This window comes from Panthera pardus, unplaced genomic scaffold (assembly GCF_024362965.1).
Source record: "Panthera pardus isolate Hobbes unplaced genomic scaffold, ASM2436296v1 HiC_scaffold_16, whole genome shotgun sequence".
NCBI lineage: Eukaryota > Metazoa > Chordata > Mammalia > Carnivora > Felidae > Panthera > Panthera pardus.
In genome coordinates, this window is record NW_026526721.1 from 112191604 (window position 1) to 112213876 (window position 22273).

Genomic DNA, 22273 nt, shown 5'->3' on the forward strand with positions numbered 1-22273 from the left:
TTTTTCTCTCTAATTTTACTTAGCATAATACCCTCCAGTTCCATCCACGTAGTTGCAAATGGCAAGACTTCATTCTTTTTGATTGCTGAGTAATACTCCATTGTGTGTAGGTATGTGTGTGTGTGTGTGTGTGTATACACACACACACACATACCAAATCTTTTTTCTCCATTCATCCATCAATGGACATTTGGGCTCTTTCCATACTTTGACTATTGTTGATAGTGCTGCTATAAACATGGGGGTGCATGTGTCCCTTTGAAACGGCACACCTGTATCCCTTGGATAAATGCCTAGTAGTGCAATTGCTGGGCGTAGGGTAGTTCTATTTTTAGTTTTTTGAGGAACCTCCATACTGTTTTTCCAGAGTGGCTGCACCAGCTTATATTCCCATCAGCTACTCTTATAATTGAGTTCACATTCCTCAAACACTGTCGCTTTTAAAACATTTCCAGCTTTTACTATTTCATTAAAGAGGGAAAACAGAGTTTAAGTAATACAGAAACAGCCACATGTTAGAAGTTCTGTATTCTATGCCTCGGTTTTAAAAGTACTCTTATCGGGGCACCTGAGCACCTGGGGAGCTCAGTCAGTTAAGTGTCTTACTCTTGATTTCGGCTCAGGTCATGTTAGCTTTTTAAGATCCCTGTTTGGGATCCCCTCCCTCCTTACCTCCTCTCCTCTCTCTCTCTCTCTCTCCTTCTCTCTCTCTCACTCACTCACTCCCCCTCCTCTGTTCATGCACACGTTTGTGCTCTCTCTCAAAATAAATAAATACACATTTTAAAAATAAAGTACTCTTGTCTAATCACATTCATCGCTCTCAGACTGAAAGCTGCCAGTCTCAGTGAGAGTCAGGGGAAAAAAAGTCTGAACTTTTTTGGGGAAAAATGTCCCCTTTGGGAAAGGGAACTATGTATTTTTAAAAAGTTTCAAAACGCAACCCTAAAGCACAGTGGTTCCAGAGAGAAGGTAGACAGGGAGCCCCACACCCTGAAGGAGAAATATCTTGATCACCAGCATTTCTTAATTGAGGAACAGCCCCTTGCCCAAAGATCAAAAAAATACTTTGGGATGCAAACTACTTCGAGTTGAGAACATCCTCAGTTGCAAACTCTGAAATTCAGCAGCACCCGAATTCAAAAAGTTGGGAACACTGAGGGGGGCAGAGGGGCAGGGGGCAGCTGGAAGGACATGCCAGACTCCTGTGTAACCACTGTTGCCCAACATTTTCATTTAAGAAGCATATGAAGGGCCAGGACCCTGAAGTCTAACTGTGCAGCTTTGGGCAAGGCCTTAGTTTCCCCACCTGTAAAGTGAGGACTCTCCTAAGATCTCATGGATTTCTTTGGAGCAAATAAGCTCTCAGACCCGTGTCTGGCTGTGGCAGTGACTACCTACTCAACATTCATTTTCCCCTTCCTTATTAGCTCCAAAGGGCTACTGTGCTATGTTTAAAAAAGAAAATTTAAGAATGTTAAGCATTAAAAATGACACTTCTACCAAAAGACTGCTTGATATTTGTGTTTGATAAGATCAAAGGCATGATTTGTGTGCCTGGAGGAGCTGACTACAATAAAAATTTTCTATCTCAACTTGTGCAGCAATTTTGTTCTGATTTTTTTTGTAACATTTATTTTTGTGAGACACAGAGAGAGACAGAGCATGAGCAGGAGAGGAGCAGAGAGAGACAGAGACACAGAATCTGAAGCAGGCTCAAGGCTCCCAGCAGTCAGCACAGAGCCTGACGCGGGGCTCGAACCCACAAACTGGGGATTGTGACTTCAGCCAAAGTCGGACACTTAACCGATGGAGCCACCTAGGTGCCCCTTGCTTTTTATTTTAAACAACAAAATATCCATTAAAGTAAACAGTAAAGTGACCAGTCACTTCTTAAAAAGTACTTGCCATGACCAACGTAAGGAAAAAATAACTTCACCACACTTGTCCCTACTTGGGTTTCTGAAATACTGGTTTAGTGATGACCTCTAATTTCCCAGAACACTAACAAAATACACTCTGACAAACATTTGTCCTTAATGAAACAGATAAAGAAGTAACTTCTAGAAATTCACATGGAACTCATGTTAAAAACAAAAACAAAACAGGGACGGTAGCCACAAAAAAGTATATTTCCACTCTGAATAAACTTCCACAAAATATCATGTTACCTCAACCTCATTCTCAAAAGGAAGAACATGGTTCAGTTTCACTATTAAAAGTCTGGTTGCTCACCATTCCAAAAAGGAAACAGAACAACTGAGAACAAGGGTACTTCAGTTCGTTTAGATCTGGAAATCCAGACACAAAAGCTGTGGCCTTAGACTTTTAATAATAGTTGAACAGACTTCTAAATTCTGTCTTTACCCCCAAAGTGGACAGGAAAGTAAACATAGATAAGCATTCCTTAAAAAAAGGAAAAAGAAGCTTCACTACCAAAAACCATTCATTCCAGTTTTGCTTCCCACCTTGTTAGTACCATTCACCACTCAGGTGGTGGCCAGCCCCATGTCACCAAATTCTCTCCATCCCACCCTCTCTGGACCCCAGCGAATATAAACCCTGAGCCTAACTGCCCACTTACTGGACTCTGCAAGGGCGCCTTTTCTGACATGTATTTTCAGTGAGTCCTATCCAACAACATTGAACACAAATCATAAAAGACGGATTATTTCCCAGCATTGTTATGATGAAAGTTAACGTTGGTTCTTAAGATGTAGGATTTTTTCATCTGATTTATAAGTGAATATATGTAAAAAGTTTTCTTTTGCAAAGTGATTATGATAACAGTGGTAATAATTATTACTGATATTCATATTAATCATCGTTATCACTACATGAATTTGGAAAAACACCAGAAAATGTGAGACAAACAGCCACTATCATCATAAGCATCCTTACATTGTTGTGTTTTGTTGTTTTGTTTCAAAAGTTCCCTTAAACTCTCCCCAAATTCTCTAACTTAACATCTCATTTAGTATCTTGAGAGATCTTTTCTTTTTGAAAGTGAATACCGAAAGGGATTCATTTTGGATTCTGGAGAGGTTTCTTCTTCTTTTTTCTTTTTTCTTTTTTTTTTTAATCTGGAAAACTAATAATTAGGAGAAAAAGAGACAAAATCAAAGCAACTACCAGAGCAATAAAGCAACACTAGAAAATCAGACCCTAACTGATGAAGAAATGGCTTTGCACTTTGGACAAGCAGACTTAGAGCTCCAGAAAATAAGGTTGACATATGAGCTCAAAACCTACCTTTATTCAAAGCAGATAACCTAGCAAAGCCACTTGATGATGTGGATGAGATAGTGACTTTTTTTTAGGTCCCTCACCACGATGAGTTCCATTCCGACACTCAGTGAGCACGTGCTCACCACAAGCAGAATAAGCATCTAACCAAACAATTTAAATGCACAGGAAATGCACAGGAAGGTCCTATTACATACAATGTACTGATCACTAAATACCTGTCTCAATGCATTAAGCTGTTGGGCCCAAACTGACAACTACTCCTGGCAGGCCTACTCTTTTAACTTAGAAAAACAGATCCAGTATATCCTTGAATGAAAAAATTAAACCATACAACAGTATGCACAATATAATAACACATTAGATGGGTGTACATACACATAGAATTTTTAAATCTGTACCAAAATTTGTGTCAATTTATATACCAAAAATTTTAAGAGTAATTATCTCTGTGCATATAATTTTCTTCTTCTGTTTATTTCCAGATTTTTCTACAATGACCAAAAAATAAAACATGAACTTCAACAGACTATGTCATATGACATCTTTTTGTTGTTTATTAATAAATGTCTCAGCAGAATCCCAACTACAATTGTTTTAATCCCAACTACAATTAACTTCCAAAGGCTGATGAGTATCAGAAATTTGGCTTCAAGATCTAATATATTTAACTTACAGCCCCTTTCAAGGCACAAAAAGTGATGTTCTTTCATATCATTATGATGGAAAACACATCTTGGGTGCTTAAGGAAAAAAACCAAAAAACTGTTAGGTACTACAATGGACAAGTAAAAATCTTTCCTCTAGCAGAATACACAAATCTGAATTGCTTCAGAAAGCATACACAAAATTGACAAGAACCTCTTTGGGAGACTTTCATAGAGTTAAACTATTTACAAACCACAGTTTCATCTACGTCAATATGCAACACTTTAAAACCACACGAAAAGGAAAGGAAAATTTTAGTACAGCCAACGTTCGCGCAATGAAGCTGCTACTGCTGAGGCCAGGCCAACAGCTCATGCTTCTGTGAAGACCTGCAAGGAGCCCGCAGTGGCTCAGAGACTATCCCCCCAGGTAGGTCTCTTTAAATACTCGGTATGTTCAAGTATCTTTTGGTAGAAAGGGAAGCTATGATTTTCAAAGCTTAAAATGTTTAAGTTGGAAATGCCTACATATAATAAGGCTGCTGTGTAAGAAGGCACCCATTATTAAACTCTAAATAGATTCTCACTATGAACTTTCCTCTATCTGATGACCCCAGCCATCCGTCTCAAAAAAAAAAAAAAAAAAAAAAAAAAAAAAAAGCTTAATTTATACAAAACTGAATACTTACCTACAGGTGAACATAACTATTCAGTAAATCAACATTACATTTTATGATGGACAAACACCATGTTGTAGGCTGTACAACAGGGTACAACGGGTCTTAAAAGGACTTTCCTCCGCAAACATTATAATAGGTAATTTCAAGAACGTTCTATTGTGACATTCATTTTTTAAAAAAAATGTAATGAGTTTATTTATTTTCTAAGCAATGGGCACTCTATCTAAACAAAGGAGCCACTTGAAATCTTTTCTTTGCTGTAGTACCTCTGCGTACCTCAAATTTCCACAGGGTAAATAATTGGTTTACGAAATAATTGTCAAGCGCCTGGTTTTCTAATTTGTGATAAATAACACAGAATGTTATTATAGTATAATTAGACCTCTAATCAACATACCAAAACTTTTAAATGACAACATGTGTTTTTCATTGCAATCTAGACTGAGGTTCATGAAAACCAAGTACAAAGCACGTGATTCTCCAGCATCATCAAATAAATAGTTACACTCTAATTATTTTTAAATAAATTACCCATAGGCAGTATGGGTGGATGGCCAGTTCTAGTTACAGAGAATATTAATATATTCATCTATGAAATGAGACTTTTTTGTATAAATCATATTAGCAACAGGAACGCTTTAAAAAAATATATTGTGTTAACTGTTATTATATAACATTTGAAATACAAGAGCATAAGCCAAAATCCTAACACCCGGTAAAGGAATAATGAGCAAAGTTGGGAGACAGAGACAAAGATCAATTTATCCCAACACTAGCTTTGGACCCAGAGAAGGAAAGGATGCTCAGAGTGCCAAGGTTCAAATAAACAGTTACTATCAAAAATTAGAGTCCTTGCCATCTGCAACTACATGGATGGAACTGGAGGGTATTATGCTAAGCAAAATTAGTCAGACAAAGACAAATATCATATGACTTCACTCATATGAGGACCTTAAGAGACAAAACAGATGAACCTAAGGGAAGGGAAACAAAAATAATATAAAAACAGGGATGGGGACAAAACAGAAGAGACTCTTAAATATGGAGAACAAACAGAGGGTTACTGGAGGGGTTGTGGGAAGGGGGATGGGCTAAATGGGTAAGGGGCATTAAGGAATCCACTCCTGAAATCATTGTTGCACTATATGCTAATTTGGATGTAAATTAAAAAAAATAAAATTAAAAAAGAAATATCAGAGTCCTAAGAAGTCAGTGAAGCCTGTAGGAGACTGCAGACATGAAGAACTTACTCCAGGCATTTTAAGGTAGGAAGGATTTGGACATAGCAAGGATAAGGGCAGAAAGCCTAGAATATGAGCAACATGGTCAGATTCTAGCCTGTTCTCACAAGCTGGAAAACCCTGAGCAATACCCAAGTGTCAGAACTCAGTGTCCTCAACTGATCTGGGACTTGGACTAGACGCTATCATTAAAGGTTCCCTCCATCCTTAAAGTCCTATGATCCCCCAAATTTTATCACAACTAAAAGTACAAAGGCAAGAAGGAGCAGGTCACAGAGTAGCGATCCCACACATCTAGAGAATTGGGATAAAGACTGTAGGGATGGCTTGAAGCAGCTAGGTCATAGGAACTTTGAAAGTAAGGGAGGTTTAGATTTAAAAGATAGAATGTAGGTTTGTTTTTTAAATATAAATATAAATATAAATATAAATATAAATATAAATATAAATATAAATATAAATATAGTGTGTGTATATATATATATGGTGTGTGTGTGTGTGTGTGTGTGTGTGTGTGTGTGTGTGTGTGTGTATACTAAAAAGAAACATCAAAATACTTAAAGTCTAAATTTCCTTTATTAGTATTCAGGGAAAAAGTTAAGAATGATATTTTATTTCTGCTCTTTTATATGAAAATTGCTTAAAATAGAGTTCCTGCCACATAGTAAGCACTTAGTAAGGCTGGCTCGATAATAATAGTCATTATCATCATCGCTATCATCATCATTACTCTTATTGAGAGTTCTAGAGTAGTTTTGAACATAGCTTCTGAGATCAGACTTCTGAGTTAGAATCCTGGGTCTATAATTTAACAGCTATATAACCCTGGGTGTTACTTGACCTTGTTGTGCCTCAGTATTCTCATATGTAAAGTAGGGATAATAACACCAACATGACAGGAATGATGAAAGGTAAAGTACTTAGCTCAGTACCAGACACCAAGTAAGTACTCAATTATTTTCACTGAGTTTAGTACAGAATGAATTATCCATGAACTCTGAAGTCCTATGGCAAGTAGGAAAAGAAGGACATGTACCCTTTTAAATGACATTTTATAAAGTTTCATATACATCTGCCTTGTCAGTCTGCTTGTAGACTGTTTCATCCCAAGATGTACACAGTGGATCATTAAATAATTAGGAGAATTAAGGATCAGAAAGACTTCAAAATTTTTTGTTTTTTTACCTTTTTTTTTTTTTTTTTTTTTTGAGGGAGAGAATTCCAAGCAGGCTCCATGCTGTCAGAGTCCAATGTGGGGCTCAATCTCACAAACCCTAAGATCATGACCTGAGCCAAAATCAAGAGTTGGATGCCCAACTGACTGAGCCTCCCGGGCACCTCTGTTGTTTTACTTTTAAATGGAGGTTTCAGAGAATGGGCTTATTTGGACTTTTTAGCCACTGTACTTATTATTTGCTATTTTTAAGAAGTTGTGTATCGGTTTTTTTTCTGCTAAAACACAAAATCTTCTGGTCTTTGAAACAAAAGGCAGGTGTTTACTATGTATGAGGAGCTTGCACACCAGAATCAGCACTAGAGAGATGTACCTATGGCACTAAGAGCATTAATTTTGACCAGGTCAGAGGGAGTAAATGAAGCCCAAATGGTTTAACTTGCACTTATCAACCTCCAATTGTTCCAGGAGAAGGAACAATTCCCTCCAGGAATGTGGAGGGAATACATCATGATTTCAGCATTATCAGTGTCAATCACAATGGTCCTAAGAACATGTCCTACACTTTTCAAACCCTACAATGAAAGAAAAAAGAAAACACTCAAGTATGATAGATGTTTTCATGCTAACATAACTGAGCTTCTCCTTGAAAATTCTGTAACCAATGATCATATATTCTTGTTCTAGAAGTCTTTAAAGCTTTTAATGCATTGTCTAATTTCTCAAAAACACTGACAAACGGGCGCCTGGATGGCTTAATAGGTTAAGCATCTGACTTCTGCTCAGGTCATGATCTCGCAGTCCATGAGTTCGAGCCCTGTATCAGGCTCTATGCTGACAGCTCAGAGCCTGGAGCCTGCTTCTGATTCTGTGTCTCCCTCTCTCTCTGCCTCTCCCCCGCTCATGCTCTGTCTCTGTCTCAAGAATAAACAAACATTAAAAATAATTTTTTAAAAAAAGCACTGACACAGAAACATCCATACAAGCACGGTTTAATAGAACTAGGACACAAACCAGAAAGATACTTTAGAATGATCTAGTACCTGCATTACAAAAGCAAAAATAAACAGGAGAAATTAATTTTAATAACATACTTAACCTAATACATCAAAAATACCATTTCAACATATGCTTAATATAAAAATATTGAGATTTTATTAACTGTACTATTTGTATACAATAGTGAAATTTTACTACTTGTAATGTTTTTTATAATATCTCCTAAAACATCTTTAAAACCCAGTGTGTATTTTGCATTCACAGCACATGTCAATCTGAAATGGCCACGTTTCAATTGCTCAATAGTCCCATGTGGCTACATAGTGGACATCACAAGGTCTATGTCATTAGGAAACTGAGTAAGGGAATAGAAAGGAGTAAGCATCAATTCAAGACCAGACTCTAACCCTTCAACTCTTTCTGCTAAAAAGAAAAATGAAATGCAATTTTGACTGTGAAAATGTTCTAGTAGATGACACAACGAAGGGCCTACTTTCAAAGTAACTCCCTCTAAATTTCAGTACAATTTTCTGTCACCCATTACTTCCCCTCTCAGCCTACATTCCTCCAGCATGAAGAGCTCTTGTCAATTTACGAAAAAAGCAGGCCAGGAAGCTCAGTGAAACCTCTCCAGGCTCAGCCACAACCGAACAACGTTACCTTCATTTCCTTTCTTTGTTTCTCAGAATTTCAGTTCACTTACCTCCTCCGCAAACTAACTTCCAACGCAACTGGTAGCAAAAGAACTACCGGAATACAAAAGTGTGATGTCAAAAATATCCCTTCTAGGGGCGCCTGACCGGCTTGATTGGTAAAGTGAACAACTCTTGATCTCAGGGTTGTGAGTTTGAGCCCCATGTTGGGTGTCGAAGTTACTTAAAAATAAAATCTTAAGGGATGCCTGGGCAGCTCAGTCAGTTAAGAGACTGACTCTGTATTTCGGCTCAGGTCATGATCTCGGAGTTCATGAGTTGTAGCCCACCACCCCCACCCCACAGGGCTCCATACTGACAATGCAGAGCCTGCTTGGGACTCTCTCTTTATCCCTCTCTCTGCCCCTCCCTTGCTTGTGCTCCCAGTCAGTCACGCTCGCTTGCTTTCTGAAAATAAATAAACTTAAATCATTAGTCTCTTTATGAAAATAAATAAAAATAAATTCTTAACGAAAATCCCTTCTAGAAGCAAACATACATGGGAATTCCAAAATCATGAAATCACACCATGGAAAACCCAGGCTTCCTCACAATCTCAGACGTTCCCACCAGTCACACAATCTAGTAAGTTCACCAATAAAATTTCCTATAAGAATTAGAAAAATTGTAACCTAGCATTGTGAATATAGATGTTTTAACAGAAAATAGTCGCTAATTTTAATTACTAACGTCCCTACCATTTTTTTAAACAGATTCTTCGGATTTTTTTTTTTTTTTTTTTTTTTTTTTTTGAAGAGTCATCCTTCCTTTCCCTCAAGATGACAAACAGTTCTCTCTTCTGCCCAGTTTACACAGGTCTGGAGCCGTTCACCTATTTTTTTTATTTAGTTTTTCTTGTTGGAATTATCGGAAGTGGTTTTGCAACCTGGGCTTTCATACAGAACAACACAAATCACAGGTGTGTAAGCATATACTTAATTAACTTGCTTACAGCTGATTTCCTGCTCACTCTGGCATTACCAGTGAAAATCGTTGTTGACTTGGGTGTGGCACCCTGGAAGCTGAAGATATTTCACTGCCAAGTGACAGCCTGCCTCATCTACATTAATATGTACTTATCAATTATCTTCTTAGCATTTGTCAGTATTGATCGTTGTCTTCAGTTGACGTACAGCTCTAAGATTTATCGGATACAAGAACCTGGATTTGCCAAAATGATATCGACTGTGGTGTGGCTAATGGTCCTTCTTATAATGGTGCCCAACATGATAATTCCCATCAAAGACATTGAGGAGAAGCCAAATGTGGGATGCATGGAATTCAAAAAGGAGTTTGGAAGAAACTGGCATTTGCTGACCAATTTCATATGTGTAGCAATATTTTTAAATTTCTCAGCCATCATTTTAATATCTAACTGCCTTGTAATTCGACAACTCTACAGAAACAAAGATAATGAAAATTATCTATATGTGAAAAGGGCCCTCATCAACATACTTTTAGTGACTACAGGCTACATCATATGCTTTGTTCCGTATCACATTGTCCGAATCCCATACACCCTCAGCCAGACAGAAGTAATATCTGACTGCCCAACCAGGATTTCACTCTTCAAAGCCAAAGAGGCCACGCTGCTCCTGGCAGTGTCGAACCTGTGTTTTGATCCTATCCTGTACTACCATCTTTCAAAAGCATTCCGCCTAAAAGTAACCAAGACTTTTGCTTCACATAAGGAGACCAAGACTCCAAAAGAAAAATCAAGTGGTGAGAGCAGTGCATAAAATATGGGATTTTTCATGCTATCACTTCCTGTCTCAGTGACAGTAAGTATTGGGAAAGAGAAGGGATAGCCTAAGTAAAAGACAGCTACCATATGTGGCCTGCTTTACTCAGAAACTGTTTCTAAATGTAAATCGAGCAGCACCCTTGTGGTGCTTAAACCACGTTCATACAAAACCAAAACAAAAAACCTAAAAAGTACTGCTGAACCAACACAACACCTTGCATTATCCTTGAAACCTAAAAAAGTTTTATGACACAGACTCAGAGTCATTCATGAAGTATCCATTTGAATATTGGGAACTGACTTCTTGATAGAAATATGCAAAATGATCTCCATGTAAGATGCCAGAAAGCCCTTTGGCAACACGATTTAAAACCATTTAGATCATACTAAATAAAATCCAGCTGATCTTTACATGAAACCACTTGTGCCTGATTTATTTTTAGTCCATCATCCAGCTCACTACTCCAATTTTTAAGATCTAATGGTTTTTCTAAAACAATAACTAAAACTGTTTATTTCGAAAAAGGCTTGAAAATACATGGATAGTTTTCGATGTACTATATATACTCATATTCTCATAGACTATAAAGATTTTCTAATGTTAGCAATGACAACTTCAGTGACTTCTTATTTTCATTTTGTAGTAACATGAAATATTACCCCATAACATTTCCAAGCACGGGGTTAAACTATACTAACTGCTGAAACTACTGTTTTGGAACTAGAAACTCACATCAAAGGTACGGAAAAAACAGCACTAGTCAAATGGCCTTAAAATAGACATGCCAGATCCACATAGCAAGGCCTTCTTAGGAACACAACACGTGCTGGGCTGACTGGTGCCAGGTCTGAGACTGACCCCACGTGGGGCCAACAGTTTAAAGAATGGGTGACTCCAGCTCTCAGGGTCACAATCCTTAGATCAAATTCTCTAGACTGCAAGTAATGCAGAAAGAATTCAATAGACGGTATTAAATAAAAGATTTAGGAAAAAGAAGATTGAAAAGTTTAGATAACCAGACTTGAGACTATGTGGGGTTTTTTTCTCATTTCAAGAGCAAAAGCCCAACTTTTACAACAATTACAACAATTGGTAATACATTTGTACTAGCTGCGGTGATTAATAAATGGTGTTCCTGGCAGCACTCTCGAGAGACAGAGAGCTCGCCCACTCTCACATCTCAAAAGTGTACTTTCGCTTTAATAAACTTTCCCATTTATGTTAAAAACAAAAACAAAAAAAGAAAGAAAGAAATGGTGTTCCTGGAAGCTAACAAAACAGGTTTCATTCCGGGGCTATTTTTAGTACCGCATTGAGAGGAATTATTTTCTGAAGCTTGAACCCAAGACAATTCCTGTGTACAATTTCAATATTCCCGGATTTTGAAGAGAATAATAAATGAGAAAATGCACAAAAGAAAATGTCTGTTACCCTTCTAACATGGTAAGTGCTGAACAAATTCTAGTTAGCTAGTGGTAATGACAGAACCCCGCACTGCATCACCTATCTGACATAAGGTGTAAAGGACACAATTATGTTACAGGCTGGTAGAATGGTGATACACTAAAACTTGTCCTTGTCAATAGTCTAACAACATGTTGTTACTGACAGGCAGATCAAGATATCATTCATATAGTCCTACATACAACTACTAGATTCTTTTCCTGAATCTTTTAGTCAAGGCCCTAGTAGTCTTCTCTCCTTGGTCGTCACTCACTAGGGCCACATCTTCAAGATCGGGGGCTGGAGGGAGGAGGCACACAATTTTTTTTCCCCAAGCACATTCTTATATTTTCCTCACATGCATAATAAGTTAGTCAAACTTTCCCTTTTTATTAAGAAAGAGAACCAGACTCTGTACAGCATTCCTAATGTCAATCTCACATTAGCATATATGTTCATTTTCCCCTTACTAATATTTTATTCTAAATGACACAGTAAAGGGAAGTCTAGGGCAACAGGTGATGGAAAGCTATTAATAAACTGTATCCAATGATATCAATTTTCTAGCAGTTCTTGTATGAATGCATTACAGTTGAATTCTATCATAATCCATCATGAGAGACATAATCACTGGAAATCATTCATGCTCCTTCCTCTAAGGAAGTGGACAGTCTTTAGAATGTTACATGGTGGGAATGACTGTGCAGCCAAGGATTACATGAACAACAGAATAAAGATGTCCATGTTTGGGTAGTGTCCTGCACACCCAGATGCAAGGAAGAGGAAGGCCAGCAAAGCTCCACTTACCCAAGAGAGAAACACAGAATCTTCAACTAGTTTCAGCCATTTTCATCATTTTGTCATATCTGCTCTATTACCCCTCACCCTTATATTTAAATTAACTTTTTAGTTTGGAATACTTTAAGATTTATAGAAAAGGTACACAGATGGTACAGAAAGTTCCCATATACCTTTCATGCAGTTTGCCCTAACGTTAATGCCTCATGTAACCATGATACGTTTGCCAAAAGTAGGAAATTAACATTGGTGCATTAACGGTTAACCAAACTCCAGACTTCCATATACTGCCTAACCCCACTCTTGACTCCCAACTATTTTTAAAGCAGATTCCAGGCACTGTAATAGTTCATCCATAAACTCTTCAGGACACATCTCTAAACTATCAGGCCACCCCTTCTATTGTTCTAAATGAACAGTGAGATTATTCCATTATGTTGAAAATGAGTGATGTATACAGGTAACAGCTAAAAAATGTATTCAGCCAGTGATGTGCAAGAAAGAATTGTGGCAACTTTTGACATAGCTCTGGACAGAAAAATTGTAATAAAAATATATACAGGTGTAGTGATTTTGAAAGTTCCAAAATAACAACAAAAATTAAAAATTAAACTATTTAGGGGTGCCTGGGTGGCTCAGTTGGTTAAGCATCCAACTTTGGCTCAGGTCATGATCTCGAAATTCCTGAGCTCAAGCTTTGCATCAGGCTCTGTGCTGACAATGCAGAGCCTGCTTGGGATTCTCTCTCTCTCTTTCTCTCTGCTACTCCCCCACTTACACATGTGGTGTCTCTCTCTCTCTCTCTCTCTCTCTCTCAAAATAAACTTAAAAAAAAAAAATGTTTAGTTTGCAGATCAAAATTCCTCAAAGGTATCCAGAAGATAACAGTATACATTCCTCAAAATTACACTTGTTAAAATAATAATAATTATTATTATTATTAGTGCTCAATGAAAGAATGACTCATTAACATTTCACTTAAAATTCCAGGAGAAAAAACAGTAATTTAAGAATATAAACACATTTAGATTTGGGCCCAATTTTTATGAATATCAAGAAACCGATGTTGTTCCCCTTCAGCAAAATGCATATCACAAGTTCTGAGTCCAACACTAAATTTCCCAAGTATTTCTCATATGCTATCAATTCTTAAATTCAACAGATCAAAACCCAAGTCCATGTCATATACAACCTCTTCTATGAAGCCTTAACCCATTTCTCAATCAGATGTTCTCTCTCCCCTTTAATACTTATTCTCTGAGAGTGGAAGAGACCCAAGAATGTCAAATGGTTTATCTTCCAGAGGGCACATGTGGTTTCACTCAATCACTGCACTCATTTTAGTGTTGATCATTTTATATGTGTCTCCCTCCTATCTTATTCATCTTTCCTATGCCCCCAATTCTCATTCATCTGTATGATACCACAAGTACCTAGCACAATACAACGCACATAAGAGCTACTAATAAATGAAGTTTCAAAAAATAGGAAAACACATTTAGGCATCATTTGCAGTGACTCAAATGCTCTTGATAAAAGGATAGTAACCTAGAAAATTCCATTAAATCTAGCTAGCCAGTAGTATCACATCACAAATTTAAACTACATCCGTATGTATGCTATACAATTGTAATTGTAACAAAAGAAGCAGTAAATGCAAAAACTCACCTCCTTTCATATGTGTTATGGAGACACACAATGGAATAATCAATGGCTAATGATCCCATAATGGAACAATCAGGGTGCCAACTGATGGGCAATGACTTACCAGAGGTATGGGGAAATGTGTTGCATACTGCAGATGCCGCAGAAGGTCATAATTAGATGGAAAAATCAGCTCCCTGGGTTTTTCTCTCTTAAGCAACTTCTCACCATTAACCGACATTCTTCTGCCCAAGGAAGGGTTGGCATTCTCACAGGATTCTCCAGGCATGGGAGAAAAAATCTAAGTCATGTAAAACAAATGTTGGAGATTGTAAATGAAAGAGAGCAACACAACACAGCGCTACATGCCAGAACTTCACACACACGACATTCATACACTATCTTTTCCTTATTTAAACACTAAGAAAATATATAAATAAATTTTGTTAATTTCCACAAAATTCGTATTCAGACCCAAAGGAGACCATCAACATCATGCCCCATTTTGCAGATAAGAAAGTGACAACCACACACACGTAAGAACTGTTCAGAGCTGCACTCTCCAGAGGGCCAGAGTTAACATTGGACTTCAAGGTTAAATGTTTCCTCATAAGGCTAAATCTCCCACAAAAACATACACAAAGAAATAATTAACAACACTAATGAATAACAGTGGGGCGCCTCTGTGGATCAGTTGGTTATGGTTAAGTGTCTGACTCTTGATTTCACCTCAGGTCATGATCCCACAGTTGGTGAGTTCAAGCCCCACATCAGACTTGGCTCAGACAGAGCTGAGCCTGCTTGGGATTCTCTCTCTCTCTCCTTCTCTCTCTGCTCCTCCCTCAGTCTCTCACTTGTGTGCACACACTCTCTCTCTCTCAAAATAAATAAGTTTAAAAAATAAACTAATGAATAATAAAGCTTTTAGTATATACCCCAAACAGTATGATTTTTCATAAAGGACCTCATTTGGATCCATGAGGAAGAAAATACTATAACCATACTGAGATATGGTTGAAGAAGTATAACAAGTCCAGAGCCAGGAAAACTATTATTTAGAAACTGAACACATACATAGCAAGTCAACAAGGACTGTCACGATGAAACTACTATCTTCATGTATTCCTCAGAGACAATGGTCTCAAATGAACAAAAGAGAAAAGACAGTCAACCAGGAGGACAGAGTGTTATAATTCACAAAGGAGGCGATGCAGCCAAAACTAAGAATGAGCTGAAATGAGACAATCACAAGATGAGTAACTGTACACTAGAAAGGAGTATGGAATGAGCACATTTACATCACAAGTACACAGGTCATTCCAGGACATGGGTCAAGGAACAGAAGGATGGAGACAAGCTGGGGTGCAGGCGGGGAGGAGGGGTTAATAGTCAATAAGAATTTGAAGGTTGAACCTACTGGAAACTCCGAACCAAAGTCAGTTTTAAAGTCATTCTTGTCTACTTCATCAAAAATATTAGTAGTTCCTGAGTCAATGCCCATATGCGCCATAATAGTCTGTTCCTGATAATTGCCAGAGAAAGAAAGTTGCACTGTAAATTTTGTAGTTCATTACAAACTAAAGCTAAACTATGACAGTGATTTTTTAACCATCCTATGTCTTTTCTCTCCCTAGATTCTACTTTTCCCAAAAAAGAGAAGGAAGTTTTAAGACATTCACTGTTTTTGCAAAGTCACATTCTTTATCCTCATGATAAAAAAAAAGATTTAACTTCCATGATACTTGAAGGAAAAAGCACACAAACTTCCTAATTAAAAATCAAATTGGCCATAACGTCCCTTCTTTGGGCTATTTCCAGTCACATGCTCACCAACTGTACTTAGAAAAATCTAAGAGTATACCCAAGATACAAGATACCTGGACATCCAAGAATAGAAAAGAAAAAGCAGAAACATAGATGAAGCATCAACAGGTACAGTAACTTTAGTTTTTAGCCTTTAAACTTCTACTGTGGTCAAATTCGGAAACAATGGTGTTTACATTAAGGAAATGATTTTTTTTTTTTAATTCCTGCACCATTTGATCACCAAATCTTAAGAGCACAAACTATGAATTCACACATGCAATTCTAACATCAGGTCTTTACAAGGATAACCACAGTTTTAAAAATACCATAATATTTTCATTATGCTTAAATTCCCACAGAACCAATTTGAGGCTTGATTTTAAGGAACTGTCACAATCTCTCACCATTTTCTACTCTTTCTCATTACCACCTTCATGTTTTCTGCCTTGAAAACTTCTTTAAGTATCTGGAATGATGTCCAAAACACCAGAAACCGGCAGAAAATGATAAAAGTCATACTCACAGTATTATAAAATAATTTGTTGAAAAAAAAAATTCCGCAACATTTGAGAGATAAAGTTGTTAATTTAAATGAAAATATGTGTTAATGATTAAAACAGAATTTCCCATTTTGTATCGAAGACAGAAACAATGAATGAATTGGGGTTAAAGATGCTCCTTCTAATGGGACCAAAACAAGTCTGATTTTAAGTCACAACATTCAAGGAAACTGGGATTTAGAAACACATAAAATTGGAAGTATTTAATTCCTGTCCAGTAAAAAAATGTTACGGACTGTCAAACCTTTTCATTAATAGTTTTAGAGTATCCAAAAGAAACTTCTGGAATATATCAATTATAATCCAATGTTGTTTTTTGTTTTTTTTTTTTTCTCCACAAGTTTGGGGTAGAGATAAACAAGTTCGGTAATGGGAGAATACAAGTAAAATGTAATCACCCTTCCACCACCAAACAATCCTTGTGAAACTAGTTGCCCAGCTGAGTGTGGTTTTCGGGTTTCAGGCACCACTCCCAGGGGCATACCTCCATTTTCATGTCATGGTCCTTTGGATAGTGCTCATCTACATTTTCTCCTGCTGGCGATCGAGGCCGAGTCGAGGCGCTGACTGACAAGTCTCCCCGAGATATGAGGGTACACATGTACGCATCATGGGAGAAGACATCGTGTCGGATGAACTCACAGAAGAGCAGCACCAAATTCACAAATTCGACTTTTTCACATTCACTGTTTGGATCCGCTATAAAGAAACAAATCAAGAATTCAGTCTCCCTGACCTGGCAGGAAAAAACAAACAAACAAACAAACAAAAAACAAACAAACAAAAAAAACCACCAAACAGGAAGGCTTAACAATATTCCCATACATTTTTTTTTTTTTTTAACACAGTGAAACATTTATTGGAAAATTTACTATGATACAGAAGCAATTGTGCAAAACTGGCACGGAGGTTTTGATTGTCCCCCTGTAATTAAAAAACAATATCCGATGTGCTAAGCTCAAGTTCAAATTTAAAGATAGTGGTCCTTGGCAAATGAATAACCATTCAATTAATACAAACACAAAATTTCAGGTACACACGGGGTGGGCGGGAGGGAAGCAGAGCTAAACTGCTTTCCTCTGGTTTTACTACTAAAACAGCTCATGACTATTTTTATAGCTTGAGGGTGTCTATATATTCGTGACGTGTGTGCACACTTTTTCAAAAACTTCACAACGTAACAACTGAAAAGGTACCTGAAAATAATAGTGAGTGGGATCTACTGGAAAAAAAAGGGAAGATGGAATAAAAAAGAAGGGCATAAAGATGGAGCTCTGCAGTCTTGTTCAATTCATAGCCAGTCTATTTAACTCACGTGATAATATTGCAGCTGCATTCTACAACTTTGTACCCTCGACAGAGACTAAAAAAGGTTAAGAACAATCCTTCAGCACTCAGTCTGTGGTGCCATCGCACTCACAAACACCAACAAAGACAAACAAAATCTAGGCAACATGAAGCTCGCTCCCTAAAACTGAAGCCTAAGCATTTGCTGCCGTCCACCTCCGAAGTCAATGACAAACAACAACGACAGAAGAGAAGCACAGCTTTCTCTGACAGCAGGAAACCAGATCTAGAACAAGCAAAGGCACAGGAGAAAGGTCTTCCCAAAGAACCAACAGGAGTGAGGACAGGATAAGGGGCACGAAGGGCAAATGTGTATCTTTCTCCCCCAGGATACAAGATAAGTTAGAGAAGCTAACATCCATTCCCGGCGATCTATTTTCTACTCTCCAGGATCTCTTCCGTCCCTGCATTTTTCTGCTTCCTTTTCCATGTTTCACTGTTGCCCCCTACTTCCCAACCACCAGTATCTCTCTGGCTCTTGCTCTCCCTCTAGCCCACAACAGCCACCAACTAACTAAACGAACCTCAGCCCAAAGTACCATTCAACCCAAACCAAGGACTTTCTGAGAGGAATGGAAAGTAGTACTGTTTCTTGTTGTTTTACCTCCTTCTTCACCACAAACCTGTCCTTCCCACCCCTACCACATTTCCATGTGCCATTTTTTTTGTTTCATCACTATCCATCCTAAGACCCTCCCCACTGTACTTTGTCACACAAAAGCCTCAGAATAAGATCAAGCCCTCTTAACATGCATAAACAATTTTTTTAAGTGTGCACTTACTGTATAAACCCACTGGGTTTGTAATTCCCAAACCCTCAACTCCCCATGAACAACAGAATAAAAGATAGAAGAATGGGAGATGATAGGGCACCTAGGTGCCTCAGTTGATGAAATGCCTGACTCTTGATTTTGACTCAGGTCGTGATCTCAAAGTTCGTGAGATGAAGCCTCACATATCAAGCTCTGCACTGAGAGTGTGAAGCCGGCTTAGGATTCTATCTCTCCTGCTCTCTCTGCCCCTCCCCACCTCTCAAAAATAAATAAACTTTAAAAAATAAAAAATAAATTAAAAAAAAAAGGAAGAATGGGAGTTGACAGAACAACCCATATAGTGTAGGCAAGCAGCCAACCATATGTACAAATTATTTCCTTGTATCAAGGACTTGGATATAAAGTACTTTTATTTTCTTATTAGAAACGTAGAAAATCAGATTATTTTGAAAACTAAGCAAAAACAGAAAATTCGTAATCACAATAGTGATTAGATAGTGAAACATCACAAGACCATAGTTCCTCTTGTTTGGTAAGAAAGATCTAGAAAGGGAAAACTAGACCACCAAATATTAATTAGACAATGAGGGGACTCATTTTTAAATTTTTGAAACTCTAGAAATTTTTAAATCTTTGAAGCTCACTTGATTTTAAAACTGCATAGAAGTCTCCATTAAAAACATGCAACAAAATTTTGCACAGTAAGATATACATTATATTCAGCACCAAGAACTTTCGATTATGATGTAAGCTAGGAAAAAAAAGAAGCATTAATTCCCCAAAACTGGTCAATTTCTTGTTTAAGATCTAGAAGCAAAGAACTTTACTTACATAATGAGGGGGCCTGTGTATCTAAAAACCTTAGTAGCACATTCTGGAAAACAGGCAAACTAGATCCAGCAAGAGAGGCTGAAGAAATGGACTCCTTCTCATCCAAGACCTCTGATTCACCACATCTCTAAGATTAAAAATAAACAATCATAGTTAATTTTGGAGGACAATGTAGCCACAATGGATCATGAATTTGTCAGTTTTTTATTAACAGTTAAATTCTCAGAAAAAACATGCAGAATTAATTGAGATTAATTCTCAATTAATTCTCAATTGTACTTTATTTGAGGACTATGCATCACAGGTAAATATAATTTCTGAAAGTGAGGGACAACTAGGGACACCTAGGTGGCTCAGCTGGTTAAGGGTCTGACTTCAGCTCAGGTCATGACCTCATGGTTCCTGGGTTTGAGCCCGCATGGGTCTCTGTGCTGACACCACAGAGCCTGGAGCCTGCTTCAGATTCTGTGTCTCCCTCTCTCTATACTCCTTCCCCACTCACACACTGTCTTTCAAAGATAAATAAACATTAAAAAAGTTTTAAATGAAAGTGAGGGACAACTAGCCCCAGATCAACTGAAATGATTCCAAAGGACACCCATGAAAAATAGTAGTGATGTAAATTACAAAGTCTGCACCACGTGGTATAAATACCTACTGAATACACAGCATAGTACAATAAGCTACTCGTTATCCCTATGCAAAACTGCTAAAATAATTTGGGGCTGTCATTTTTAAACAGCTCATATAGTTAACTGTATATACCCCCTCTGAGAAACATTTGGGCATGTATACTGAGTTTAATATTTTTGTGTTTGTTTTCACTAGTAGAGTGTATTTACGATTGTCTTTGGGGAGTGTTGGGAAGTGTGGTGTCAAATGACAGAGCTAGGAGAACTCCTCTGATACATTTCTTTCACTCATCACATCACCAATTAAGACCTCTTAGAACCCGTGGAATCTCCGTAGTTCAAGAAACCTATCTAAGGAAGCTCCCTAACTTCTGCATCCAAGACAGAACTTACTAGAAGACCAGAAAAGAAACCGTTGAAAGAGAATCAGAACCCTGTTTTCTATTCTTTTCAATATTCCTTCAACCTTCCCACTTTCATTATCTATTCCTTAATATATTATTTCATTAAGATATTACTTCTCTAATCCATCTTCTCTTCACCAAATTCTGAAACTGGTGATGTTCAATAGATACCAATTATCTTTTTTTTTTTTTTAATGTTTATTTTTGAGAAATTGAAAAAGAGACAGAGTGCAAGCAGGGGAGGGGCAGAGAGAGAGGGAGACACAGAATCTGAAGCAGGCTCCACGCTCTGAGCTGTCAGCACAGAGCTCAATTAGGGGCCCAAACTCACAAACCATGAGATCATGACCTGAGCCAAAGTCGGATGTTTAACCAACTGAGCCACCTAGACAACCCTAGCAATCAATTATCTTAAACATCTCTGAAAGAATACATTCTTTAGATGTGGATACATTTACACCTATTAAAATTACAAAGTAATCTGTGGAAGCCTCTTCTGAAAGCAACTGTGTGTGCGTGTGCACACATGTATATGCTCATTCTAGAACACGTTGGAATAAGGGTAAACTAAATTTGACAAATTCAACCTCAGTTACTCAAGTCTGACCATTGCAATTCACTGTAGAAAAGTCCGTCTATTCATAGAAAAAAGCAATGAAACACCTTCCCGAATCTGCATGTTGTAAAATGGGCCATGAGTTTCACACCTCAACACCAGTATCTTCAAGCCCCAGCTTGAACAATGTGATCCTTTATATTTAGTGAACAGTGCTTTCTCAGCAAGAGGAGAGAAATGTCCATGGAAATATTCTTCCTATTTCAGCTTCACAGGATATAGCACTATTATCAGTAAGAGAGAGCCAGCTAAGTTCTCATCTGTTCATACAACACCTTTAGAGCATCTGCTGTGCACTGAACACTGTTCTGGGTGCCAAGGACAAGACAGTGAACAGGGTGGGCAAGGTCCTTATGGTCAAGCTTACATTGTAGAAGGTGATAGGCTGGCTTTTAAATAATAAGCCAATGCAACAGAGTGATATGAGAAACAGAGTGAAACAGAGTGATATGAGAAAGCGTGCCTGAGGGTGGGTGACAGAGGATCTTCCTGAGGAGATGACATGTGTTGAGGCAGGAATGCTAGAAAGAGACACTTCCTGCAAGAGGAAGGGCAGAAAGGAACTGGCCATGTAGAACTCGGGGAGCAGGGTGCCACCCAGGAGGATCAGTGGGACAAAGTCCCCAAAGCAGAAGCTGGTTTGGTGTGCTGGAGCCACAGGACAGCCAAGGTGGCTGCAGCTGTGACCCAGGGGAGAAATGCACAAAATGAGGTGGGAAACGCAGGCCGGGGAGGCCAGTGCAAGGCTCTGTGGACGCGGTAAGGAGCCATCAGAAGTCTGAGTAAGGGAACAACATGATCTGCTTCCAGGCTGCAAAGACTGCTCTGGCTGCTGTGAAGAACAAGGCGGAGGACGAGCCAAGGAGCCCAGAGGAGACGCCGATGCAGCAGGGGCGGGGGGGGGGGGGGGGGGGGGCGCTCAGACCACATGCATGGCTTCTCCTGGCTGTCCCTCCAGATCTCACTGGCAGATAAGAAGACTCGCTTAAATTTTT

The 22273-nt window shown here is 38.2% G+C and overlaps 2 protein-coding genes across 2 annotated transcripts in view; one reads left to right on the forward strand and one right to left on the reverse strand.

Moving 5' to 3' along the window:
* Positions 1-22273, reverse strand: part of MED12L (mediator complex subunit 12L) — a 333810-nt gene that overhangs the window by 214582 nt on the left and 96955 nt on the right. Inside the window, exons 13-16 of the mRNA XM_053903719.1 lie at positions 19627-19753; positions 17160-17374; positions 15727-15831; positions 14434-14610 (exon numbers count right to left, since the gene is read on the reverse strand). Of these exons, the coding sequence (XP_053759694.1) occupies positions 14434-14610; positions 15727-15831; positions 17160-17374; positions 19627-19753 (624 nt within the window). The remainder of the gene's footprint in view (positions 1-14433; positions 14611-15726; positions 15832-17159; positions 17375-19626; positions 19754-22273) is intronic.
* Positions 9417-10841, forward strand: GPR171 (G protein-coupled receptor 171). The gene has a single exon (XM_019439834.2). It carries the CDS (start codon positions 9459-9461, stop codon positions 10416-10418), a length of 960 nt encoding a protein of 319 aa, XP_019295379.1. The 5' UTR covers positions 9417-9458; the 3' UTR covers positions 10419-10841.